Source organism: Ailuropoda melanoleuca, chromosome 4 (genome assembly GCF_002007445.2).
Source record: "Ailuropoda melanoleuca isolate Jingjing chromosome 4, ASM200744v2, whole genome shotgun sequence".
Taxonomy (NCBI): domain Eukaryota; kingdom Metazoa; phylum Chordata; class Mammalia; order Carnivora; family Ursidae; genus Ailuropoda; species Ailuropoda melanoleuca.
Window position 1 is genome coordinate 24,933,220 of NC_048221.1, and position 23,696 is coordinate 24,956,915.

General features: G+C 38.7%; 2 protein-coding genes across 3 annotated transcripts in view; one reads left to right on the forward strand and one right to left on the reverse strand.

Moving 5' to 3' along the window:
- The window catches only part of DNAH12 (dynein axonemal heavy chain 12), a 192,987-nt gene extending 180,932 nt beyond the window's left edge, over positions 1–12,055 (reverse strand). For both annotated transcript variants that reach the window (XM_034658502.1, XM_034658503.1), the window contains exons 1-2: positions 11,714–12,055; positions 3,260–3,462 (exon numbers count right to left, since the gene is read on the reverse strand). In XM_034658502.1, coding sequence (XP_034514393.1) covers positions 3,260–3,429 — 170 coding nt within the window. In that variant the 5' untranslated portion in view covers positions 3,430–3,462; positions 11,714–12,055. The remainder of the gene's footprint in view (positions 1–3,259; positions 3,463–11,713) is intronic.
- Positions 12,056–12,174: 119 nt separating this feature from the next.
- PDE12 (phosphodiesterase 12) lies at positions 12,175–16,723 on the forward strand. Its single transcript, XM_011231345.3, has 3 exons — positions 12,175–13,587; positions 14,974–15,052; positions 15,749–16,723. Exons 1-3 carry the CDS (start codon positions 12,280–12,282, stop codon positions 16,189–16,191), a joined length of 1,830 nt encoding a protein of 609 aa, XP_011229647.3. The 5' UTR covers positions 12,175–12,279; the 3' UTR covers positions 16,192–16,723.
- Positions 16,724–23,696: the final 6,973 nt, after the last annotated feature.

Here is a 23,696-nt window from a genome sequence, read left to right on the forward strand (position 1 = left end):
TTCTTTATCACCTAATGAATTATTGAACATTATATCAAAAATTAATGATGTACTATACCTTGGCTAATTGAATTTAAATAAAAAAATTTAAAAAAATACAAAAAAAATACAAGAGTTCTTCATCTTACTGGATTTTCTATAAGAAACAAATCCCAATAGTCATTATCAATGAGACCTTAATTTTCAAATTATTCATATATACTGCAAAAGAATGGGACTAAAAATAAAAATAAAATTTTTTTCAATTCAAACTTACAAATTTTAAGTTAATCCTGATGCTTAGTAGACCCTCATATGTATTGTCCCTGTTCAAAAGCCACCCTGTCAATTATTCCTATCAATAAAAGTTACCATTTGTGGTGAACTTATTAGGTTTTAGGCATTGGCTTAAGATCATTACATGCATGGATCTGGTTTAACTCTCCCAAAATCCGAAGAGAAAAGCACTATCCTTATCTCCATCAAGATGAAGATAAGTAAAGTTACTTAACTTGCAAAATTCATGCATAGCTCATAAGCTACAGAGACGGATATGAACTCAGGCCTGTCTGATGCCTGCCAGTCTATACTTTTACCCATTAAGCAAATCAGCCTCCTTCCAATGAGCTAGTTCATAAAAATTCCTCTCTCCTCCATGGCTATTATGGTTTATCAACGTCCTTCTTAGAGCGTGACTCCAGAATTCCAGATGTTGTTTGGCTGGTGCAGAGTGAAAATTTTCTATCACACATTCTAGACATTTTACATTTATCAAAGCAGCCTAAGACTGAACTCACTTTTTTTTTTTTTAAGTATGCTCTAAGCCCAACGTGGAGCTTGAACTCTTGACCCCAAGATCAAGAGTCCCATGCTCTACTGACTTAGCCAGGTGCCCCTGAATTAGCTTTTTTGAGTAGCCTCATTTCCATGTTAACTCTTACTGAGTCTGACTAAACTAAAATTCCAAAGGCTTTTTCACAAGAAGTAGGAAATGTGGATGGAATATCGTCCTTCCTCTTTTCTTTGTGAATCATCAAGGCCTCAGCCAGACTTCCTTTCATCTGTCATTATTTCCCCAAAGAACCTAGCTTTCCACCATCCATACTTTCAAGGAATTTGCCTTATACTTTGGTACACTAGTTGGCAGTAGCTGACTTGCACTATCTGGGAAGAGGTCTAGGCTAAAGATACAAATATCTATATATATCTAGATATATATCTATATATATCTAGATATATCTATATATATCTAGATATATATATATGTATCCAGCTGCCTACTTAACATATTCTCCCTTAGATGGCACATAAGCACCTCAACTTCAAAAATTACCTCCCCGGTCTCCTGGACTTCTGATTCTCTATAAATATAGACACTAGCATCCACCTGGTTCCTAAAGCCAATCAAAAGCAAGTCCTACTGATTCTGGATCCAAACCTATCCCCTGTAAATCTACTTCTCCCCTCCTCCACTGTCTCCAGCTTTATCCAAACCACCGAAAGCTCTCATCTATGTTACCACAAAAGCATCCTACCTGGTCTCCTTGTTTCCCTCTACTCTTGCCCTCTTCCCTTCCACCTCAGTCTATTCTTAATAGCCAGACTGATTTTTTTAAATGTAAGTTGAATTTCATGTCACGTCCCAGTTTAAAACATTTCAATGGCTCCCATTGTACTTAAAGTGGAATCTGAATTCATTATCATGGCTTACAAAGCCTTTCACACTCTGCCCCCACCTTTCTCTCCACCTTCACCTGAAACCACCACTCTCCCCCAAGTTCCTGATACTCTAGTGACACTGGCCTTTGTCGGCTCCCAGAACACATGAGATCATTCATATTCCAGGGCTTTCAACACTTGCTATCCCCTTTGCTAGGGTGCTATTTCCACGTTTATTTAAATGAAAAGCTGCTTTTTTTTTTAATGAAAAGCTTCTTACTCTTTTTTTTTTAAGATTTTTTTTATTACCATATAATGTATTTTTTGTTTCACGGGTACAGGTCTGTGATTCATCAGTCTTAAACAATACACACCGCTCACCAATACACATACCCTCCCCAGTGTCCATCACCCAGCCGCCCCATCCCTCCCACTCCCCTCCACTCCAGCAACCCTCAGTTTGTAAGATTTTATTTATTTGACAGAGAGAGCACAAGCAGGGGGAGCGGCAGAGGGAGAGGGAGAAGCAGGCTCCCCGCTGAGCAGGGAGCCCAATCCCAGGGCTCAATCCCAGGGCTTGATCCCAGGGCTCTGAGATCATGACCTGAACCAAAAGCAAACACTTAACCGACTGAGCCACCCAGGTGCCCCAGCTCCTTACTCTTTAGATCTCTACTTAAATATCATCTCTACAGGACTTTCCTGTGATGTTCCTAGGGACACCTTCCCTATCACTCTCTATCCCACAATCTTATGTCTTCATAGTATCCATCACTACTTAAAAGGTTAACATACTCTTTTTGTTTGTTTTTACATGTTTACTGTCTGTCTCCTCCCACTAGAATATAAAGACACGATCCCTTCTGTTGTAATCTCTTTGGTCTCCCTAGGGACGAGCACAATGTCTGTGTAACAGTTGGTAGGTAATATCGCTAAATAAACCGATGTAAGAGAAATATGTAGAAAAAGTTAAAGCTGTGCAAAGAGGATTAGGAGAAGGCTTTGCAGAGGATGTGATCCATAAACTCAGCCTTGAAGAACTAGTATAAATATTCAGGCAGACAAATAAATACTTCCCAGTGAAGGAAACTGCAGGGAGCAATGGTGAAATTTATTTTTCACTGAACTGTGAAAAATATAATATACTCATGGAACTGCAAAGAGTTCAACATAACAATGTGAGATGATGAAAGGTTTTGGAGTAAGAGCAATACGTAACTCCTAAGGTGCCCCCTTCTTCAGTCTCTAAGTGTGCTAAACATTGAGTAGGCCTACATTTATAAAACAGAGAAAAGAACAGCACCCGTCATATGGGGTAGTTGTGAGAAGTACACTGAAGTGCTAAAAACAACGCTTAGTGTAAGCAGTGATTAGCATAAGCCCCATACTAACTATAGATATAGTGACATATATATAATCTATACATTAAGTGACATATAACATATATATAGTGATATATAACACTTAGCTATTGTGATTATTTTTTTGTTTACCTAATTGAACTTGAAGATGACATTTTGCCCATGAACAACTACACAGTTAAAGCTGTTTTATGAGAATATGAACACTAATCATTTCCCTTGAACTCCAAAAAAGAATTATTTACCAATAGGCTACTTACACTAACTGATTAATTGTCTTCTGCTGCTCCTTAGATCTTCTGTAATTCAGCAATTTACTTTGTGCTGGTGTGTCAACACCTATGTCTTCAGGAGGGCGCACAATGGGAGGTAACTTCAAGTTCAGAGCTTCCTTTTCTGCTGTGATTGTAGCTTTGTTTGGATCTGACATCGTGGTCTCCTGAAGATTAAAATACTTTATACTCTGAGGAGAAAAAAAGCCCATAAAGCCATTATTATAAATGTTAGCCTCAATATACTCATACCATATCTTAGCTATCAATTCCAAAACTTCCAGAAATTTTGCGATCTTCCTCCCAAGTATGGTATTAGTCTAAAGCATGACAGTTGAGGTAAATGGGCAGGGATTCCTGTTACAGCTCTACATCCCACTTGCTATGAAGAAATGAAACCAGTCATTTCCCAGGTAGGGTTTCAGTTTTCCCATGGATGAAATTAAGGAACTGGATTGGATGCTCTCTAAATAACTCTACGGTTCTAAAATTCTGGGTTCAAATTTTTCCCTACAATGCAAACTACCACCGCCACCACCACCACCAACACCACCACAAAATCCAGTGGTTGAGGTGTAATCGCTCTCCCAAAAAAGCTGCTGTTTGACATCATTAATATCTTTAAACACCAATATTGTATCTTAGTCTTGCTACCTTTCCTAGGAAGTGATAACAATGATCAAGCAAAAATAGGCATACTTTTTGCATAGAAAATCTAAAATGTCAGGTAAATGTTGAACAACGAACTCTGATACCAACTGCATTTGCCACGCATGCCCACAGAATTTGGAGATTCCTGCCTTGAAAAAGAGAGTACTTCTGCCGGCACCCAGTTAGAGATCTCCAGCCCTGGGAGAGGAGTGATGAGAAAAACTGAAGGCAAGGAAGTACCTATCTGATCGCTTTTCACTACTTCCCGGCTGCGCAGATGAGAGGGAAATGTTCAGTTAGCTTCTCCTCTGGCCAAAGGAAGAGGAGAAACGGAGGGGTGAAACCTCGGGAACCCCACCGCTCCCTAGGAGCTGGGCGGTCCGCCTGCCGTGTACAAACAAAGTTGTCGCCATGGAAACTGTCGCGGTCGCGGCTGGAGAGACCTGGTTGAAGTTGCCTGGAGAGGCAGTTGCTGAGCTGCGACAGATTACGATGACCTGTCACAGTAATTCATTACTCAGTCCATTATTAATTCTTGACGAATGGAGGTTTGGAGAATTGAGATTTTTTTTTTTTAACCTAACTGCCTTCCCTTGGAAGGGGTCCAGGAAATCAGGATCTGCAAGTCGTGGAAACCTGCAAGACTGGAAGTTTGGATGTGTTGAAAAGTAGATTTATGTAAACGCTCTCAGAGGAGGATGAAGTCTTCTAATGTTCCCATAGAGACTTCCCTGTAAAAATCGGCAATATAATTTATCTTGTTTCTATGTTGGGTATTTGTTTATACAGAACTTTTCCTGCAGGAAATCCTTGGCAAAAAAGGTTAAGGTGTGTAAATTTTTCGAGTATGCCTTGGAGATAGAAATGTGAAACTTTGCTACCTGAGGCTGCGCAATGAATACTCCATCTAAAGGATGATAGCCTACACAGACATCATGTGTAAATAAATAAAATTGGGGGATGAGTAAGTCCTGGTGCTGTACTGATGGCATATTCATTCACCAAATATTTGAGCATATTTGACATAAAGTGCCAGTCACCATGTATTTTTTTTTTAGAGTACACCCTACGCGCCTATGTCTGGCACACAGTAGGTCCTCTAAATACATCATTTGGGTGAGTGCATGAACAAGTTAAACATCCTCGTTGTTCATAAAAATAAACCATTTTTTTGTAGAAAACAAAATGCCGGTATAAGTATGTGATGGTTTTTTGGCTAAGGCTAAACTATAAGCTACGGACTTAGAGGAAGACGGCTGTCTTTAGTATGATACCCACAACCTCTTCCAGTTATTCAATCAGACACTAATCTGGTGCTGCAATGAAGAATTTTGCAAATGCAATTCAAATCCCTAGTAAGAGGGTGTTAAACTAGGGAAAGTATCTGGGTGGGGCTGACTCAATCAGTGGAAATCCTTTTAAAGAGAAGGTTTAGGCCTGCATGGAGTCAGACTCTGAACACAAACAGCTAGGTTTGTAATTGCTCTCTCCTCCCTGGATCTTCCCTTTCTGACAGCCTGCCCTATAGATCTCAGACTTGCTTAAACAGTTCCCACAATTGCATAAGCTAATTCCTTGTAATAAATCCACATATCCATACATACGTATGGATAACTATATGTAACATATGTAATCTGCTGGTTCTGCTTCCCCTATTAAACCCTAATACAATGTTTTAACAGCTTTATGTAGGTATAATTTACATACTATAGAATTTACCATTTTAAAGTATATAATTCAATGATTTTTTTAGCAAGTGTAGAGAATTACACAACCATTACCAAGATCCAGATCTAAAACATTTCAATCACTGTAAAGAGTTCCCTTGGGCTCATGTGCAATAAATCCCCACTCCCACCTCCAGCCCAGGCAACCACTGATTTGCTTTTATCCTCTATTTCTGAATGAAATTTCTGAAAATTTCATATAAATGGAATAAAAAAGTATGTAGTCTTTTGTGTTTGGCTTCTTCCACTTAATGAAAACATGTTTGAGGTCCACCCATGTGCAATACGTAACAGAAGTTCATTTTTATTGCTGAATAGTCTTCCATTTTATGGACATATAACATTTGGTTTATCCATTCACCAGTTGATGGATGTTTGGATTCCTTCCAGAATGGGTTATTATGAATAATCCTGACATGAACATTCATGTACAGATGTTAGGATGAACATACATTTTCATTTTTCATCAATAGAGACCTAGAGTAAATTACTGGGTTGAATAGGTCAGTCTATGTTTTAAGAAACTGTCAACCTGTTTACCAAAGTGGCTGAAAGATTTTCTATTCCTACATGCAATGTGTAAGGGTTCCAATTTCTCCATGTCCTTGCCAACACTTGGTATTGTCCATCTTTTTTATTACAGCCATTATAGTGGGCATATCGTGGTATCTCATTGTGTTTTTAACTTGCATTTCCCTAAATACTAATGATGTTGAACACCTTTTTGTTACAGGATATTTTTCTCTTTGGTGCCTGCAGTTCTTGGTCACACCACTTTGAAGAATAAGAGGTAGACCAGATAGAGTGGTGGGCAACAAAGCAAGGTTTATTGAGTGATAGTGAAGCAAAGGTTATTGAGTGATAGCACAAAGCTTCCAAAGAGAGATGGAACCCGAGAGTGTTGCCACGGGAGTTTTTAAGTTTAGGGGTTTTTCATGGGCTTGTTAGCCAGCTATTTTAATCTGATTAACCCTCCTTGGGCCTGCCATTGAATCAGGTTTTTGTTTTTCCTATCTATCACATAGGAAAGGGTGGAGGGTTCCTTTTAGGGTGCTGTAAAATCTTTTTAAGGGTGGTTTCCTCTTAGGGCCGGGGCGGGGGGTGGGGGGTGTTGTCCCTGCCTGCTTTCCACCTATCCTTCAGCATTTTCATGTGCTCATTATCCACTAACATACCTTGTTTTGATGAAATGTTTATTCAAATCTTTCATCCATTTTGAAGTTGGATTATTTAACTTTTTGTCAGTTGTTAAGAGTTCTTTATATTCTGGATACAAGTCCTTTCAGATAATTTGCAAACACATTCTCTTGGTATACAACTTATCTTTTCATTTTCTTAATGGTGCCTTTTGAAGAGCAAAAGTCTTCATTTTTTTTTTAAGATTTATTTATTTATTTGAGAGGGGGGAGTGAAAGGAGGGGCAGAGAGAGAGGGAGAGAGAAAATCTCCATCAGACTCCCTGCTGAGCAAAGAGCCCAATGTGGGGCTCAATCCCAGGACCCTAGGATCACGACCTGAGCTGAAATCAAGAGTCAGTCACTTAAATGACTGAGCCACCCAGGTGCCCCCAAAAGTCTTCAATTTTTATAAAATCAAACTTAAGATATTTTTTATGGGTCATGCTTTTGAGGCTATTATCTATGAAAAGTCATGAAGATTTTCTCCTATGTTTTCTTCTAGTTTTCTGTTTTATATTTAGATCTACGGTTTATTTACAGTAAATTTCTATATTTGGTGAGAGTTAAGGATCCAAGTTCATTTTTTTTGTATATACATATATATTTGTTCCAGTATCATGTCTTGAAAAAGTTGTCCTTTCCCCCACTGAATTGCCTTGGGATCTTTGTTGAAAATCAATTGGCCACAGTGTAAGGGTTTATTTCTGGACACTCAATTCTGTTCCATTGATCTATATGTTTATTGTTATACCAATACCACACAGTCTTGATTACTGGAACTTTATTAAGAAAGTTACAGTTTTAAAATTAGGTAGTTTCAGTCCTCCAACTTTGTTCTTTTTTTTTTTTCAAGACATAAGAGACTTTTTTTTTAAGATTTTATTTATTTATTTATTTATTTATTTATTTGAGAGAGAAATCGAGTATGGTGAGAAGTCGACTCCCTGATGAGCAGGGAGCCTGATGTGGGGCTCAATCCTGGGACTCCAGGATCATGACTTCAGCTGAAGGCAGACACTTTATCAACTGAGCCACCCAGGTGCCCCCCAACTTTGTTCTTTTATAGAAAGTAGTGATTTTGACTCTTTTAGCTCCTTTGCATTTCCATACAATTTTAGAATCAGTTTGTCAATTTCTACAAAAGTGCCAGCTGGGATTTTAATAAATCTTTTGCTTTGAAAGAAAAAGTTAGCTATCTAAATACATAATTTACAGCTTAAAATCCACCCTTAAAAGCTCTCATTTCTTAGTCTAAGGGTTAGAAATATTATCTATGAGAGAAGAATTTATTTTGCAAGGCCTTGATTATTTAAAAGCACTTATGGATATGACACTAAAATGTGATTCTCTAATACTATACAAAAATTTCTTCTACTTATTAAATGTGGAAGATGCTCAGAGAACTTACAAGACTTACTACGCTTTATACTATTATTGTTCATTTCAAAATTAAATATGGGAGGGCAGGGAAAAGAAATGAGTCCATATGCATAAGAGTTCTTTATGGAGTTAAATTGTGGTAGGTTTTACATAGGTTCTTTGATTTGAATTTCTTCTAACTAGTTTTTTATTGCTATTAAATTAACATTAATTATACCTTATATTAAATGATATAGCTATATCATATATTATTTATACTATGCTATATAGTATAAGTATATATAATAATATAACCATTATAAATCACAATGAATTTTAAAATAAAAGAAACAGCACTTCTGGTGGGAATATAAACTGGTACAGCCACTACAGAAAACAGTACTGAGATTCCTCAAAAAATTAGAAATAGAACTACCATATGATCCAGCAATTCCACTTCTGGGTATGTATCTAAAAGAAGCAGAATCACTATCTGCATCCCCATGTTCACTGCAGCATTATTTACAAGAGCCAACACATGGAAACAACCTAAGTGTATGTGTCTATTGAAGGATAAATGGATAAGCAAACTATGATATAGAGAGAAAGACAGATTAAAGATATTGGTATATTATTCAGCCATAAGAAAGGAAATCATGCTACCTATGACAATGACATTGAGGACATTATGCTAAGTGAAATAAGTCATACAAAGACAAATACTGTATGATCTCACTTATATGTAGAATCTAAAAAAAAAAACTGAGCAGATTGGTGGTTGTCAAGAGACGGGAGGAGGATGGAGGGCAGGAGAATGAAGGGAATGGGTGAAGATGGTCAAAAGGTAAAAACTTCCAATTATAAGATGAAATTCTGGGGATATAAGGTACATCATGGTGACTATAGTGACCATACAAATTATATATTTGATAGTTGCTGAAAAAGTAGATCTTAAAAGTTCTCATCACAGAAAAAATATAACTATGTGAAGTGATGGATGTTAACTAAAATTTAGTGGTAATTATATATATATATGTATATATACACACATACATTTTATATATAATTATATATATATGTATATATACACACATACATATATATGTCATCATCATCATTGTACACATTGGACTACTACAATATGTAAATAATATCTCAATAAAACTGGAAAAAATTTACAAATTTTAAAGAAACAAAGAGATTGGTCCCTAAATGAAAAGCATATGAAGGGGCGCCTGGGTGGCTCAGCCATTAAGCATCTGCCTTTGGCTCAGGGCTTGATTCCAGGGTCCTGGGATTGAGCCCCGCATCAGGCTCGCTGCTCCGCTGGGAGCCTGCTTCTTCCTCTCCTACTCCCCCTGCTTGTGTTCACTCTCTCGCTGGCTGTCTCTCTCTGTCAAATAAATAAATAAAATCGTTAAAAAAAAAAAGCAAATGAAAATTATCAAATTTATATATATAAGGAAGTAGCAGATTACCCTGAATATTACCAGGTACTACTTAAAATTTTGCTATCAATCAAAACTACAGTATCATGTTGACCTTAAGTAAAAAAAGATAAAGGTATATTAGTATTCTCTTGTTAGCTACCAATGTTATTAACCAAGGTGAAGGTAATCACAAGAAACTAGTCTTCACAAGCTAATCTTTATATATATATATATATATATATATTATATATATATATATAATATATATATCTGCAAGACTACTTTGATTAGTGAAAGTTAGGTTGTGTTTCTTGGTATGGACTGAGAATGGAGGAATAAAATGATTTTTATTAGCTGCTTCCCCTTTTGGTATCAAGGAAAGTGTAGTATTTGTTCAGTTCTGACCTCAAATTTTAATTATATAATGTATATAATTTACGTATATAATTATGCTAAAATTTAGCTTCATAAAAATAGATCTTCAAACACACCATTCATTATGTATTATTTTCAAATCTGGAGTTCAAATCAAATTTTCTATGGGAAGTAGTGACACTTTCATTCACTTTTCTCTGGAAAGAATTAACAAAAGACAGTGAAAATGTAGGTGGGGCACAGAAGTGCAAGAGCAGGTGGCTCTGGGAGTCCCAAACAGACCAGGTTTGACCACTTACCCCAGACAAACGCCAAAGGCAGAGAGATGAGCGGTGGTGAAACAAGAAAGGGATTGATTTCACTGAAGACAACACCAGTGACCTCAAAGATGGTAGGTTTACATAAGGCAAATGTAGGACAAAGGTCAGTGGGTACATGCAGGTGGGCAGTAAAGGCCAGATGGATCATTGTCTAGGGGTGGGGTCTTGCTGCCTCAGGGCAATCATTAGTGTTTGAGGGGGTAGTTTTGGTTCCCACCACAAGATGCACTGCCTGCAGGGTCTTTTGCCTGTGTAAAGAGATAAGCTGGAAGGAAGAACTTAATCAATTAGAAAGTTTGAGGTCAAAATGGAGGTAGTTGAAGCCATCTTTCAGAAAGAGGAAGGTACTGAACCATGGGTATACTATATTCCTAATTGTGTAAAGAAGAGGAAGGTATATATTCATAACACATACTGTTTGTGTATGCATAGGTGTCAGTGGTGGAAAGATTACCTTTCTTCACTATGGGTGTTTAACTCTTTCAAAAAAATTAAAATATACATATAAAAAAAACTAAGAGAAGTACGACACTTAAAGGCATCTGTCTCAAAACTAGGATTAAGACTGCTAATTGTTAAATTACATAGTTTGCTTGAAGGAAACTCACATTTTCTAGTAGGGCTTCTATCTCTCTTTATATAGGCTAAGATTGAGTTCTGCAAAGTCGCATGTATGAAAATGCGTGGATAAGAAAAATGCCATTTCAAAACTCGTATTTGTTAAAAGGGGTACTATCAACTAGACTACCAAGATTTATTATCTTTCTTCTTTATATTAGTTGATACAAAGTAATGACTTTTATACCCATACCATAGCCTCGAAGTGCATATATACTATCAGTACCCAGTCACCTTATCAAATATTTGGTGGGTAGGAGGAGGGCAGGATAGGAATAGAATTTTCAAATAATTGCAAAATCTATCCTGCTTTTAGAACACAGTTCAAAAGCCTGTTTTCTTCACGGTAAGCCAGAGGGGAAGGTATGGCTTATTTGATGCCCAGTCAGTAAGAATTCTAGTTGTAGGATAAAGAAAAGTGGATACAATTAGATCATTTGTGAACAGAAGTGACTTCTCAATTTGTTTTTTCAAATCTTCAAGGTTTTTTTTTTCAGTTAATCACCGAATATGAATTATATTCAACACAAAATCACTTGAAATACTTTCTTCATTTGGTTTTCAGTGAAGGCTACACTTCTCATTTTCTCTTACTGGCTATTCTGTCTCCATTCATTCAGCAATGTCTGTGTGACCCTGAGCAGGAAACTCAAATCACTCTGGACCTCGTAACCATAAATGACGTTTTTAGCATAATCATCTCTCCCTAAATGGTAATTCTTGTGTAACTTTCGTTGTTATTAACTACCACAAAGACAGCTCCCCGCATCTGCGCTGGCCCCACCTGATGCGAATACACCCACACCTCGGAAAGGGCGAGCGGCAATGAGAATGCTGCAGAGAGGAACTGGGCAACGCTTTCCACCGCCGGAGCCAGGCTGGCAATCCCGGTAGAGTTCTCCACGCCCTCGCGCAGCTAAGCCCCACGGAGCTGGAGGACAAGGCAAGAGACTAGAATCCAGAAAAAGCACCTGCTTCCCTGAGGGAAGCGGAACCCATGACAACGCCCCAACGACTTCCGGCTTGGCGCACCTTTCCTTCAGCCCCAAAACTGCACTTTCGATAAAAACATGGAGTCCAATATTTCCCTCAGGCACCTCTATAGTTTCTTTATTTTCCCCTCTTTATGCCTCGATTTGAAGATAAAGATTAAGTTGGGAGGGACTATAGATAGGCGTGGCTACGGAAAAAAGGGAGCATATAAACCGGCTTGGCGAAAGTGCGGAGCGGAAATACCTGGTGCCCTCGCCTCTCCAGCCGGAAGTTGCGGAACTGAATGGACCCCGGAGCCGGCTGCTGGAGCTTCTCAATCTTCATCTGAGGCGTGGCGGCCGCTGGGCCACCAGGTTCATGTGGAGGCTCCCAGGTTGCCGCGCCGCGCTTCGTGGGGTCCGCACGGCGGTGGGGCGGCACACTCGGGCCGAGGCGGGGACTGAGACAGCGGCGGGCGCTATGGAGCGCGCTGTAGTGCGCTGTGTGCCCTCGGAACCGAAGCTAAGCCTGTCGTTCGCGCTGGCCGACGGCAGCCACAAGAACATGCAGCGCGACCAAAGCGAGCCGCTGGGTCGGGCCCTCAGCCGGATAGCAACCAATGCCCTCAAAGGCCACGCTAAGGCGGCCGCCGCCAAGAAGAGCAGGAAGAACCGGCCAAATGCAAGTGGCAGCGGGGCCTGTGCGGGGCCTGGGCCCGAGCCGGCTGCGGCCTGCGAGCCCGTGGTGAAGCTGTACTACCGGGAGGAGGCAGTGGCTGAAGACGTGCTCAACGTGGACGCCTGGCAGGACGGTGCGGTGCTGCAGATCGGCGACGTCAAGTACAAGGTGGAGCGCAACCCGCCCGCCTTCACCGAGCTGCAGTTGCCACGCTACATCATGGCCGGTTTCCCGGTTTGCCCCAAGCTCAGCCTCGAATTTGGGGATCCCTCCAACTCCGTCTTCCGCTGGTACAAGGAAGCCAAACCCGGAGCGGCAGAGCCTGAGGGCGGGGGCCCCTCGTCATTGTCTCCCTCTTCACCCTCTCCTAGTTGGACGGAGACGGGTGTGAACGAGCGCGTCTACACGCCATCCAATGCCGACATCGGGCTCCGACTCAAGCTTCATTGCACCCCAGGCAATGGGCAGCGCTTCGGGCCAAGCCGGGAATTGGAAAGTGTGTGTCCCGTGGAGGCTGGGCCTGGCACCTGCACCTTTGACCACCGGCATCTCTACACCAAGAAGGTGACGGACGACTCTCTGATCCGCACGGTCTCTTACAACCTCCTGGCCGACACGTACGCCCAGACTGAGTTTTCGAGGAGTGTCCTATACCCATACTGTGCGCCTTATGCTCTGGAACTCGACTACCGCCAGAACCTTATCCAGAAGGAGCTCACGGGCTACAACGCTGACCTCATCTGTTTGCAAGAGGTTGATCGCAGCGTGTTTACAGACAGCTTAGTGCCGGCCCTCGAGGCCTTTGGGCTGGAGGGCGTGTTTAGAATCAAGCAGCACGAAGGCTTGGCTACTTTCTACCGAAAGGCCAAATTCACTCTCCTTAGCCAGCATGACATTTCTTTCCATGAAGCCCTGGAGTCAGACCCACTTCACAAAGAACTGCTGGAGAAACTAGTTGTGTACCCGTCTGCGCAGGAGAGGGTGCTCCAGAGATCTTCTGTCCTCCAGGTAAAGTACCTCTGCCATTCTCTTTACATGCTCGTCGATTTTTAGGGCCCTGGAAGATTTTTTTCATATTTTACTGAAGGGTGTTTGCTCTTGTATCTTCAGCACAAAGGTTAGCTTTCATTCATGCATTAAGCAAATACTTATTACTGAGCACCTTTAGTGTGCCAGGCACGTTTGAACAAGACAAACGCACTTTCGTAGTGCTTGCAATCTAGTGGGAAAGATACATGCTGAATACAAGGATATAGTAATTAATATTTTCTTACTACTTGCCAAGCACTGTTCAGACACATTTAAAAGCACTTAAAATTTAATCACTAAATTCTATTCCTATGTTAACTGGCATTTAAATAAAAACTTGAAACAAAAAGAAATAAAGTCCTTAAGTGTCTAGCATGTTTAATGAAGTATTTCACAAATATTAATATTTTAATTTTGGTCGTAGTAATCCTGCTATTTTTACAGATGTTATTCTTCCCATTTTATAAATGGAGAAATAGTCAAGTTTACTTATCCAAGTTCACACAAATGTGGAGCCAGGATTCTTACCCCGCAACTTACATATTACATCATCATTGAGCAGGTGTTAAGCTGCTTCAGGTTTTAAAAACATGTTATTTGTGTATTTGTCCAGAGTTTTTAGGTAACTGGTTTCGTTCATAGTAAGATTTTGGAGTAGTTACCTTCTTTTTTTTTTTCTTTTTTTTTTTTGTAAAGCACGTGTGTTTCATGCATTTCTGTGTAAGCTCATTCCCTTGAATCCATACAATAGTCCCCCTTGAGGTGGACGATAGTGTCTTTTTTTTTTTTTTTTTAAGATTTTATTTATTCATCTGACAGAGAGACAGCCAGCGAGAGAGGGAACACAAGCAGGGGGAGTGGGAGAGGAAGAAGCAGGCTTCCAGCAGAGCAGGGGGTCTGATGCGGGGCTCGGGATCATGGCCCGAGCCAAGCTGAAGGCAAATGCTTAACGACTGAGCCATCCAGGCGCCCCGACAGTGTCTTTAACCAGTGACCAAGCTGACTTAGGAAAAAAGTGTCTCTCTCCAGGTCACACTGCTATAAATGGTGTGAGTGGGTATTCTATCTAGGTGGGCCTGACTCCAAAGCCTGCCTTTACTCAATTAAAAACAACAACCTTAATGTTGTTCTCTAAAATATATCCTTTTCTTGCTCCCTGTATATGTTGGACTGTTAAGACATGTTATACTGAATCCTTTTCATGTGTATCCTGAAACTTGTAGCAAAAGTTAAATTTCATAATTGCAATCATACTTTTCAGTCAGGGAAGGTTATGAAATGTCAGTTCATCATATAGTCTTGGATTAAAAAAAAACATTCAGGAGATTGACAGAAACTGAACTCTTGGCCCTTTGTTTATTTTAGGTTTCTGTTCTTCAGTCTACAAAGGACTCTTCTAAAAGAATCTGTGTTGCTAATACCCATCTCTACTGGCATCCAAAAGGTAGGTTTTAGTGGTTTTCACAAGTGATGTGAACATGGTAACTAAGGCCAGTAAGGCTGTTCTACACACATCTTTATTTCTTTCAGTTTTATTGAGATATAATTGTCATAACAGCCTTATGTAGGTTTAAAGTGTACAGCACAGTGACTTAACATATATTGCGAAATGATTGCCATAATAAGTTTAGTTAACATCCATCACCTCATAGATCAGGAAAAATTTTTTTTGTGTGATGAGAACTTTTAGGACCTACTCTTCAAGCAGCTTTTAAATATACCATATATCATTGTTAACTGTGGTCATTATGTTGTACCTTACATCTATAATACTTATGTATCTCATAACTAGATGTTTCTTTTTTACGTCTAGGTCACCTTCATCCACTTCCCCTCCTCCAAATGTATATTTTGAATGTCACCCTTTTTTTCTTCTTAAAGGCAACTTTTATTTATTTATTTATTTATTTTTAAAGATTTTATTATTTATTCGACAGAGATAGAGACAGCCAGTGAGAGAGGGAACACAAGCAAGGGGAGAGGAAGAAGCAGGCTCATAGCAGATCCCATAACGCCGGGGCTCGATCCCATAACGCCGGGATCACGCCCTGAGCTGAAGGCAGACGCTTAACCGCTGTGCCACCCAGGCGCCCCTAAAGGCAACTTTTAAAAGTACTTACATTGTTTTTTATATTCACAGGTGGGTACATTCGTCTCATTCAAATGGCAGTAGCATTGGCTCACATTAGACATGTCTCATGTGACCTGTATCCTGGCATACCGGTTGTATTTTGTGGAGACTTTAATAGTACCCCATCAACAGGAATGTATCATTTTGTGGTCAACGGCAGCATCCCAGAGGACCATGAAGACTGGGCTTCCAATGGGGAAGAAGAACGGTGCAACATGTCGCTTACCCATTTCTTCAAACTGAAAAGTGCTTGTGGTGAACCTGCTTACACAAATTACGTTGGTGGCTTTCACGGATGTCTGGATTACATTTTCATTGACTTAAATGCTCTAGAGGTTGAACAGGTGATTCCATTACCTAGCCATGAAGAAGTTACCACCCACCAGGCCTTACCTAGTGTTTCCCATCCCTCTGATCACATAGCACTTGTATGTGATTTAAAATGGAAATAGATTTGTGTTTAATGGAATTTAAGTCTGCTTTGGTAGGAAATTTAATATGAATCAAAGCTTATGTGTAACCTTCAAAGAGGAAAACTAGACAGATACAAAGGCAAAATGTTGTTACTCTACTAGTTACGTTCCAGTGTCTTCATTACACAACTGTTCATAATATTTGCAGTTTCTCCACTTTTCTTTTTTTCCTGTGGTTGAAGGAAAAACAAATATATTTATGACTCCCAGGAAGAACATTGAATTATTATGTACATTTTTATAAGTACCTTTTTTTTTAGCTAGGAATTAAGAATTTTGTAAAAAAAAAAAAAATTTTTTTTAATGATCCTTTAATTTTTCTATCATAACACATTTCAAATTGAATCATGTTTATATAAGTAGGAAAAATGCATACAGGTTAAAGGGAGAGGCCTAAGTCTGACCCACGAAAGGAGTAACATTGAGTCTACCTCGACCTCAGTTAGGCTAGCAATTTAATACAACTTCAGAGCTTTAACAGAAGATTAAAATATGCCATCACCAATTGTTATTGCTTCTCATCTTTAATTTTTCAATTAACATAAGGTATTACCATTCTATTTTTAGGATTTTACTTTTTAGTATATGGTACAAATGGACATTTATATTCTTATTACTGCAGCTCATTTGAACTTTTAGGATGCAAGCACAACATAATATTCAAAGTGAATAACAGCATATTCAACTTGATCCCGTTTTCTTTATTTCTTGCCCATGAAAAATGTTCATAAATCAATAGAGTATTTGACCGCATGATATTACAGAATGCAGCATAATAGATTGTGAGAAACTGCCTGCTGATACGGGCTTGACATTTTGGGTGAACCATTGAGCATTTCTGTGCTGAAAGTATGTTTGAAATTGTTGGTTTTTATAAATATAAAGGGGAGTAGAGGGGCTTTTGAGCATTTCTGAAATAAACTGTTCCTTTTATAGACTTGAGCATTATAGTTTGAGTTATAGGAAAACACTGCATATATAATTTATATACTATAAAAATTTTAAATATGAAACCAAACTTTTTAAAATTAGAAATTACAGTTTTAGTGATTAGTTTCTAGCATAGAGTGGTAACTGAGTTCTTCTCAGTAATTACTATACCTTATTTGTAATGCTTTGGCTGTTAACTTTTTAATGTTCAGGATAGCCATAATGTTATCTCCTATTTCTGCATTTAGTTTCTTTAGCTTAGATATTAAGAGCCCACTCACTTCAAGAATTCTGATTTTCCACAGTCATGAGAGCTTTTGTCCCAAATTCATTACTAATTTCTAAACCCAATACCATAAGAACTTTTTTCTTGATAAAAGTAGGCTGTATGTTCATAGTCTGCTCACTAATGTATTATTAACTCTTAGTAAGTTTCAGAATGAATTTTACTTACAGTTCAGTTTGAACCTTGAAGCACTTAAAATACTGGAAGGGGAAAATTAAAGTGGCAGTTTCTTGAGATCTTCCTTAGAAAAAGCTATAAAAAGTTGATGCTACCAAATTGTGCCTTCCTAAATAACGTTTTTGAGAGCATGTTAACATCAGTTTACAAATACATGAATATATTAAAGCCAGAATCTGATTCTTTTGCAAAATACATATTTTTTTCTTCCTAAAATGTGTTTTTGGTCTGCTTTCAGACATGTTGACAGGACCCTCAACTTGAGAGAAAACGAAGTTTCTAAACAAAAAGTTGAGAATCATTTTGAAAGAAGAAACTGTAACATGACATGCTCACTAATGCCCATAAGGAAAACATTCAGATTCTGTATTAACACCATGGCTAGCTAGATTGAACTCTGGTCGGAAGAACTAATCACTTATCAAACATTCCACATCCTGATCTTTAAATGTGATATTTACTCCGTGTGTGATCAGGTTATACCAGCATTTCAGAATAGGAGAATGTGGAATAGTATGGTGAAGTGCTGTATCCTCTGGTCAGATCTGCAGTGTGCAGACGTATTTGTATGACTGGAGTCCAAGGGTAGGGAACACTAAGAAACTTGTATCAACTAGATACCAAAATTACCTTGTATTCATGAGTTAGAATAAAGTGTTATTCAGAAATGTTTATTTGCTTAAAGCCATCTTTGTGATTGAATTTTTCTATTACATTTGGATTTTTAGTACATTTAATAAAGTATGAAAAGTATAGCACCTCTTTCTATGGTGACCCCATTTTATGATGTCACAAGTTCTTGCTGTAGACATTAACATTCCAAAATTTTATATTGTTTATTATAAAAGACTAAGAAAATTATAGAACACTGTCCTGTTAATGAACTCTTGCAGAGTTGCCATTGCAGACTTACACACTAGTAGTTTATAATAGCAAAAAAATCATTTCTGGCTATAATGTGATCTTTAAAATTCTGAATACCAAAATCAGTTTCAGATTTCCAAGTATTTCACTGGGTGGTGACTTTTCTGAGAGAACTAAAGCCTGATATCAGAATGTGGCATGGTGGTGTCAGTCTGGAGGTGTGCCTGAGCAACAGCACAAGGGAGAGGGTCCAAAGAACGCCATCGTAGGAAGATCTTCCTCGAGGAAGCTGACACCATTATATCTCCTATTCTCCAACTGTGGAATAAAGGCAGAGGTCCCCTACAACCTGGTTTGAGGGAAAACTAAAATCCATATTAATGAAAATTAAAGGTCTGCATTACTAGTGTATCATAAAATCCAAATGACAACACAATAGGGAAAATCCAAAGTATAACCAATAACTAATTCTCTAATCAAAATTCAAGAACATTGAAATGTTTTGAAAGTTTTAATATTTTACTCAATCTAGTACTAGAAGGAAACACCTAGATTTTATTTAAGGAGAGGAAACAATTTAAGATTTTTAACTGATTTGGGTAATCAAATTCTGTGGTCCCACTTAATGAGGAAGTACATGCTTTAGCATGGAAGGTACTAGAGCTGTGTTGGGTGATTTTTTTTTTGGTACTAACTTGAGAACAATAAGACTATATTTTGTGATAATACCAAAGCATTTTTTTAACTGAAGTGAAATTCACATAAGATTAACCATTTTGGGGCGCCTGGGTGGCACAGCGGTTAAGCGTCTGCCTTCGGCTCAGGGCGTGATCCCGGCGTTACGGGATCGAGCCCCGCATCAGGCTCTTCTGATGTGAGCCTGCTTCTTCCTCTCCCACTCCCCCTGCTTGTGTTCCCTCTCTCACTGGCTGTCTCTATCTCTGTCGCATAAATAAATAAAATCTTAAAAAAAAAAAAAAGATTAACCATTTTAAAAATTACGATTCCACTGCATTTAGTACATTCACAGTGCTGTGCAACCATTATCCCCAACTAGTTCCAAAACATTTTCATCACTCCAGTAGGAAACACTGACCCATTAAGTAGTGTCACACCATTTCCTCCTCCTCCTCCAGACACTGGCAAGTACTAACCTGCTTTCTGTCTCACTGGATTTCTCTCTTGGATATTTCATATAAATGGAATCATACAATAGATGACCTTTTGTGTCTGGCTTTCCTTTACTTAATGTTTTTAAAGCTCCTCCATGTTTTATGCATCAGTACTTCATTCCTTTGTATGGCATAGTTATACATTCCATTCTATTGCATGGTTATACCACGTTTTGTTGATGCAAATGGATGTTTGGGTTGTTTCCACATTTCGGCTATTGTGAATAATGCTCCTATGAACATTCATGTGTAAGTTTTTGTTTGAGCACCTGTTTCCAATTCCTTTGGTTATATACCTTTTGAGAAACAGCCAAAATGCTTTCCACACTGGCTACACCATTTGACATTCCCACCGGTGCTGTATGAGAGATCGTTTCTCCACATCCTCCCTAACTTATGTATTTTTGATTACAGTCATCCAAGTGGGTGTGAAGTGCTACCTCTACCAATGCATTTTTATCTTGTTTAGTCTAATTATGTTGTTGCAGTCATGAACGAGGTCATTCCTAATGGATTACCCAGCCTCCTTTTAGAGAGCTCATCTTCAGCAGTTCCTACTTAATCTTACAAGCTTGTGTCAAGTTGCAAAGGTCAGTCTCATGCTTCTTTGGTAGAGATTTGAGGAGAAAAGCATTATAAAAAATACAAAAGTCCTGGAGTGTAAATTAGAAAGATTAAGCGGACTAAGAAAACAAACCAAAACAAAGATCACTTTAAAAATGTGGGTCTACTTCAGTAATTTGTTTCAGAGAAGGAACTTGCTTACCCACATTGGTTTTTAAATATTTTAGCCATGGGGCGCCTGGGTGGCACAGCGGTTAAGCGTCTGCCTTCGGCTCAGGGCGTGATCCCGGTGTTGTGGGATCGAGCCCCACATCAGGCTCTTCTGCTATGAGCCTGCTTCTTCCTCTCCCACTCCCCCTGCTTGTGTTCCCTCTCTCGCTGGCTGTCTCTGTCTCTCTGTCGAATAAATAAATAAAATCTTTTTAAAAAAAATAAATAAATATTTTAGCCATGCTCCACTATTACCTAACACTTTTTAAATCCCATTTTAGGTACAGAGCAGCAGATAGCAAGAATGCCTAAATACGAATTCCTGAGAAACGGAGATGGCTGAGATGAATGTAGCTCACCAAGTTATGATGCATAATCATCAGGAAGACAAAACTCTGCTTATTAAAAAGCTTAGGTTTTGAAAAGAAAACCTTAAATTCAAGATAAGCTTTAATAATACATTTTTTAAACCATCAAGCTAATACATTAAAAATTATAATAGGGAACAAAATTATTTTGCAAGTCGGCCATCTTTATAGTATGAAGCCACATGCTAAAATTAGCACTTTACATATAAATTATAAAGTAATCTTAAACTGTAGACCTTAAAAATACTAAATCTTTTAGTTCAACTTGCTGATGCCACCTTCAAAAGAACGAGCACCTACCAGCTGGATTCATGCTTCTCTAACAAACTCTCAGCTGTTAAAACCCATGTTCATATTGTCAGTGTTTGGTTTTTACTCATAATCTTAATTTCCTTGAGAAACTTCACTAAAAACAAACTGTCATTCATCTCCATCTTCTGTCCATTTTGTGTTGATTGTATGTCAAAGGGTTTATATAATATAATCCATTTCGCCCAGTAACTCACTTTAATGGTCTTATCCTAGATTGTTGCTGATGTTCTTCTTACTGTATTTGAATACTCCTAGTTTACATTTTTAGTTTCATCTCATTTATGTTCTTGAGATTTAAAATGGTTCAGTAGGGAATTGGATAGGCTTCATTTAGCATTCTTATATTGGACGAGCAATATACACACTTTTAAAAGAGTATTACATATAATCTTTATTTACCCTATGGAATAGTTCGGAGAGATGGTGTATCCAGGGATAAAAGCATTTAGAAATAAAGCTGGTCTTTCTGAGAAAAGCAAGGCTAGTATAGTGTTTTGAATATCTTAAACCAAAGAAAAATATTTCTGCTGAAGCTGTAGAATTTTTAAGTATCCTAAATAATTGAATTATATTATCTCTTTCATGTCCTTTTATTACATACCTTAAAAAATCTGCCTTTCTTCAGCCTGGCTTGTGTCATTTTTCTTCATCCTAAAGGAAAGAATCCCACAGTGCTTTGGTTCTTCAATCCAAAATTGATCTTTATTTTTTCTCTTTGAGGGTTTCTGTTACTGCACGTGAAATCAATTGTCAAAGACTGGCATCAGAAATAAACTCTATATGGCAAAAATTGACAAGGCAAGAAACAACAATTGTTGGAGAGGATGTGGAGAAAGGGGATCCCTCCTACATTGTTGGTGGGAATGCAAGTTGGTACAGCCACTCTGGAAAACAGTGTGGAGGTCCCTTAAAAAGTTAAAAATTGAGCTACCCTATGATCCAGCCGTTGCACTAATGGGTATTTACCCCAAAGATACAGACGAAGTAAAGAGAAGGGCCATATGCACCCCAATGTTCATAGCTGCATTGTCCACAATAGCCAAATCATGGAAGGAGCCGAGATGCCCTTCAACAGATGACTGGATTAAGAAGCTGTGGTCCATATATACAATGGAATATTACTCAGCTATCAGAAAGAACGAATTCTCAACATTTGCTGCAACATGGACGGCACTGGAGGAGATAATGCTAAGTGAAATAAGTCAAGCAGAGAAAGACAATTATCATATGGTTTCTCTCATCTATGGAACATAAGAACTAGGAAGATCGGTAGGAGAAGAAAGGGATAAAGAAAGGGGGGATAATCAGAAGGGGGAATGAAGCATGAGAGACTATGGACTCTGAGAAACAAACTGAGGGCTTCAGAGGGGAGGGGGGTGGGGGACTGGGATAGGCTGGTGATGGGTAGTAAGGAGGGCACGTATTGCATGGTGCACTGGGTGTTATACGCAAGTAATGAATCCTGGAACTTTACATCAAAAATCAGAGAAGTACTGTATGGTGACTAACATAATATAATAAAAAATATTATTATAAAAAATTTTAAATTCTTTTTATAAAAAAAGAAAAAAAATCCATGCTCATTACCAGTCACTCCATTCCCCCTTCCTCTCAGCTCTCCGAAACCACTTACCTACTTTTTGCCTCTATGGATTTGCCTATTCTGGACATTTCATACAAATGCAATCATATAATTATGTAGCCTTTCTGACCAGCTTATTTCACTTAGTATATTTCTAAGGTTCTTCCATGTTGTAGTACATATCAGTACTTCATTCACTTTTATGATAATATTCCACTGTGTGGACGTATTTCATTTATCCATTTATTGGTTGAGAGACATTTGGATTACTTCCACTTTTTGGTCTCTTTGGATAATGCTGTACATTTGTGTACACATTTTTGATGTTTTCATTTCTCTTGGTGATGCATCTAGGAACGGAATTGCTGGATCATATGGAAAATATTTAACCTGTTGAGGACCTGCCAGACTGTTACCCAAAGTAGTTGCACAACTTTGCACTCCCACCAGCAATGTATGGGGGTTTCTCCAATTTCTCCACATCCTAACACCTGTTATTATCTTTTTTAATACAACCATCCTAGTGTGAGGTGGCATCTCATTGTGGTTTTGATTTGCATTTACTTGATGGCTAATGATGTTGAGCAACTTTTTTTTTAACGGATTTTATTTATTTATTTGAGACAGACAGAGATAGCGAGAGAGACCACAAGTGGGGAGGAGAGGGAGAAGCAAGCTCCCTACTGAGCAGGGAGCCTGACGCAGGGCTGGATCCTAGGACTCTGGGATCACGACCCGAGCCAAAGGCAAACGCTTAACAGACTGAGCCACCCAGGTGCTCCTATGTTGAGCATCTTTTTATGTGGTTATTGCCATTTGTGTATCTTTGGAGCCCATTTTAAAAACTGCATTGCCTTTTTGTTGGGCAGCCTTTCCCCCTGCCCCGTTTTAAAAATCATCATTCCTTACCTCTTCAAGATTAGGCAGGCGACAAACCTTGCCCAGTCTGTGCTATATACATCTCTATTACTTGAATGGCACTCAACCCAGCCTAAAAAAAAGAGCCACTGTCACCAAAG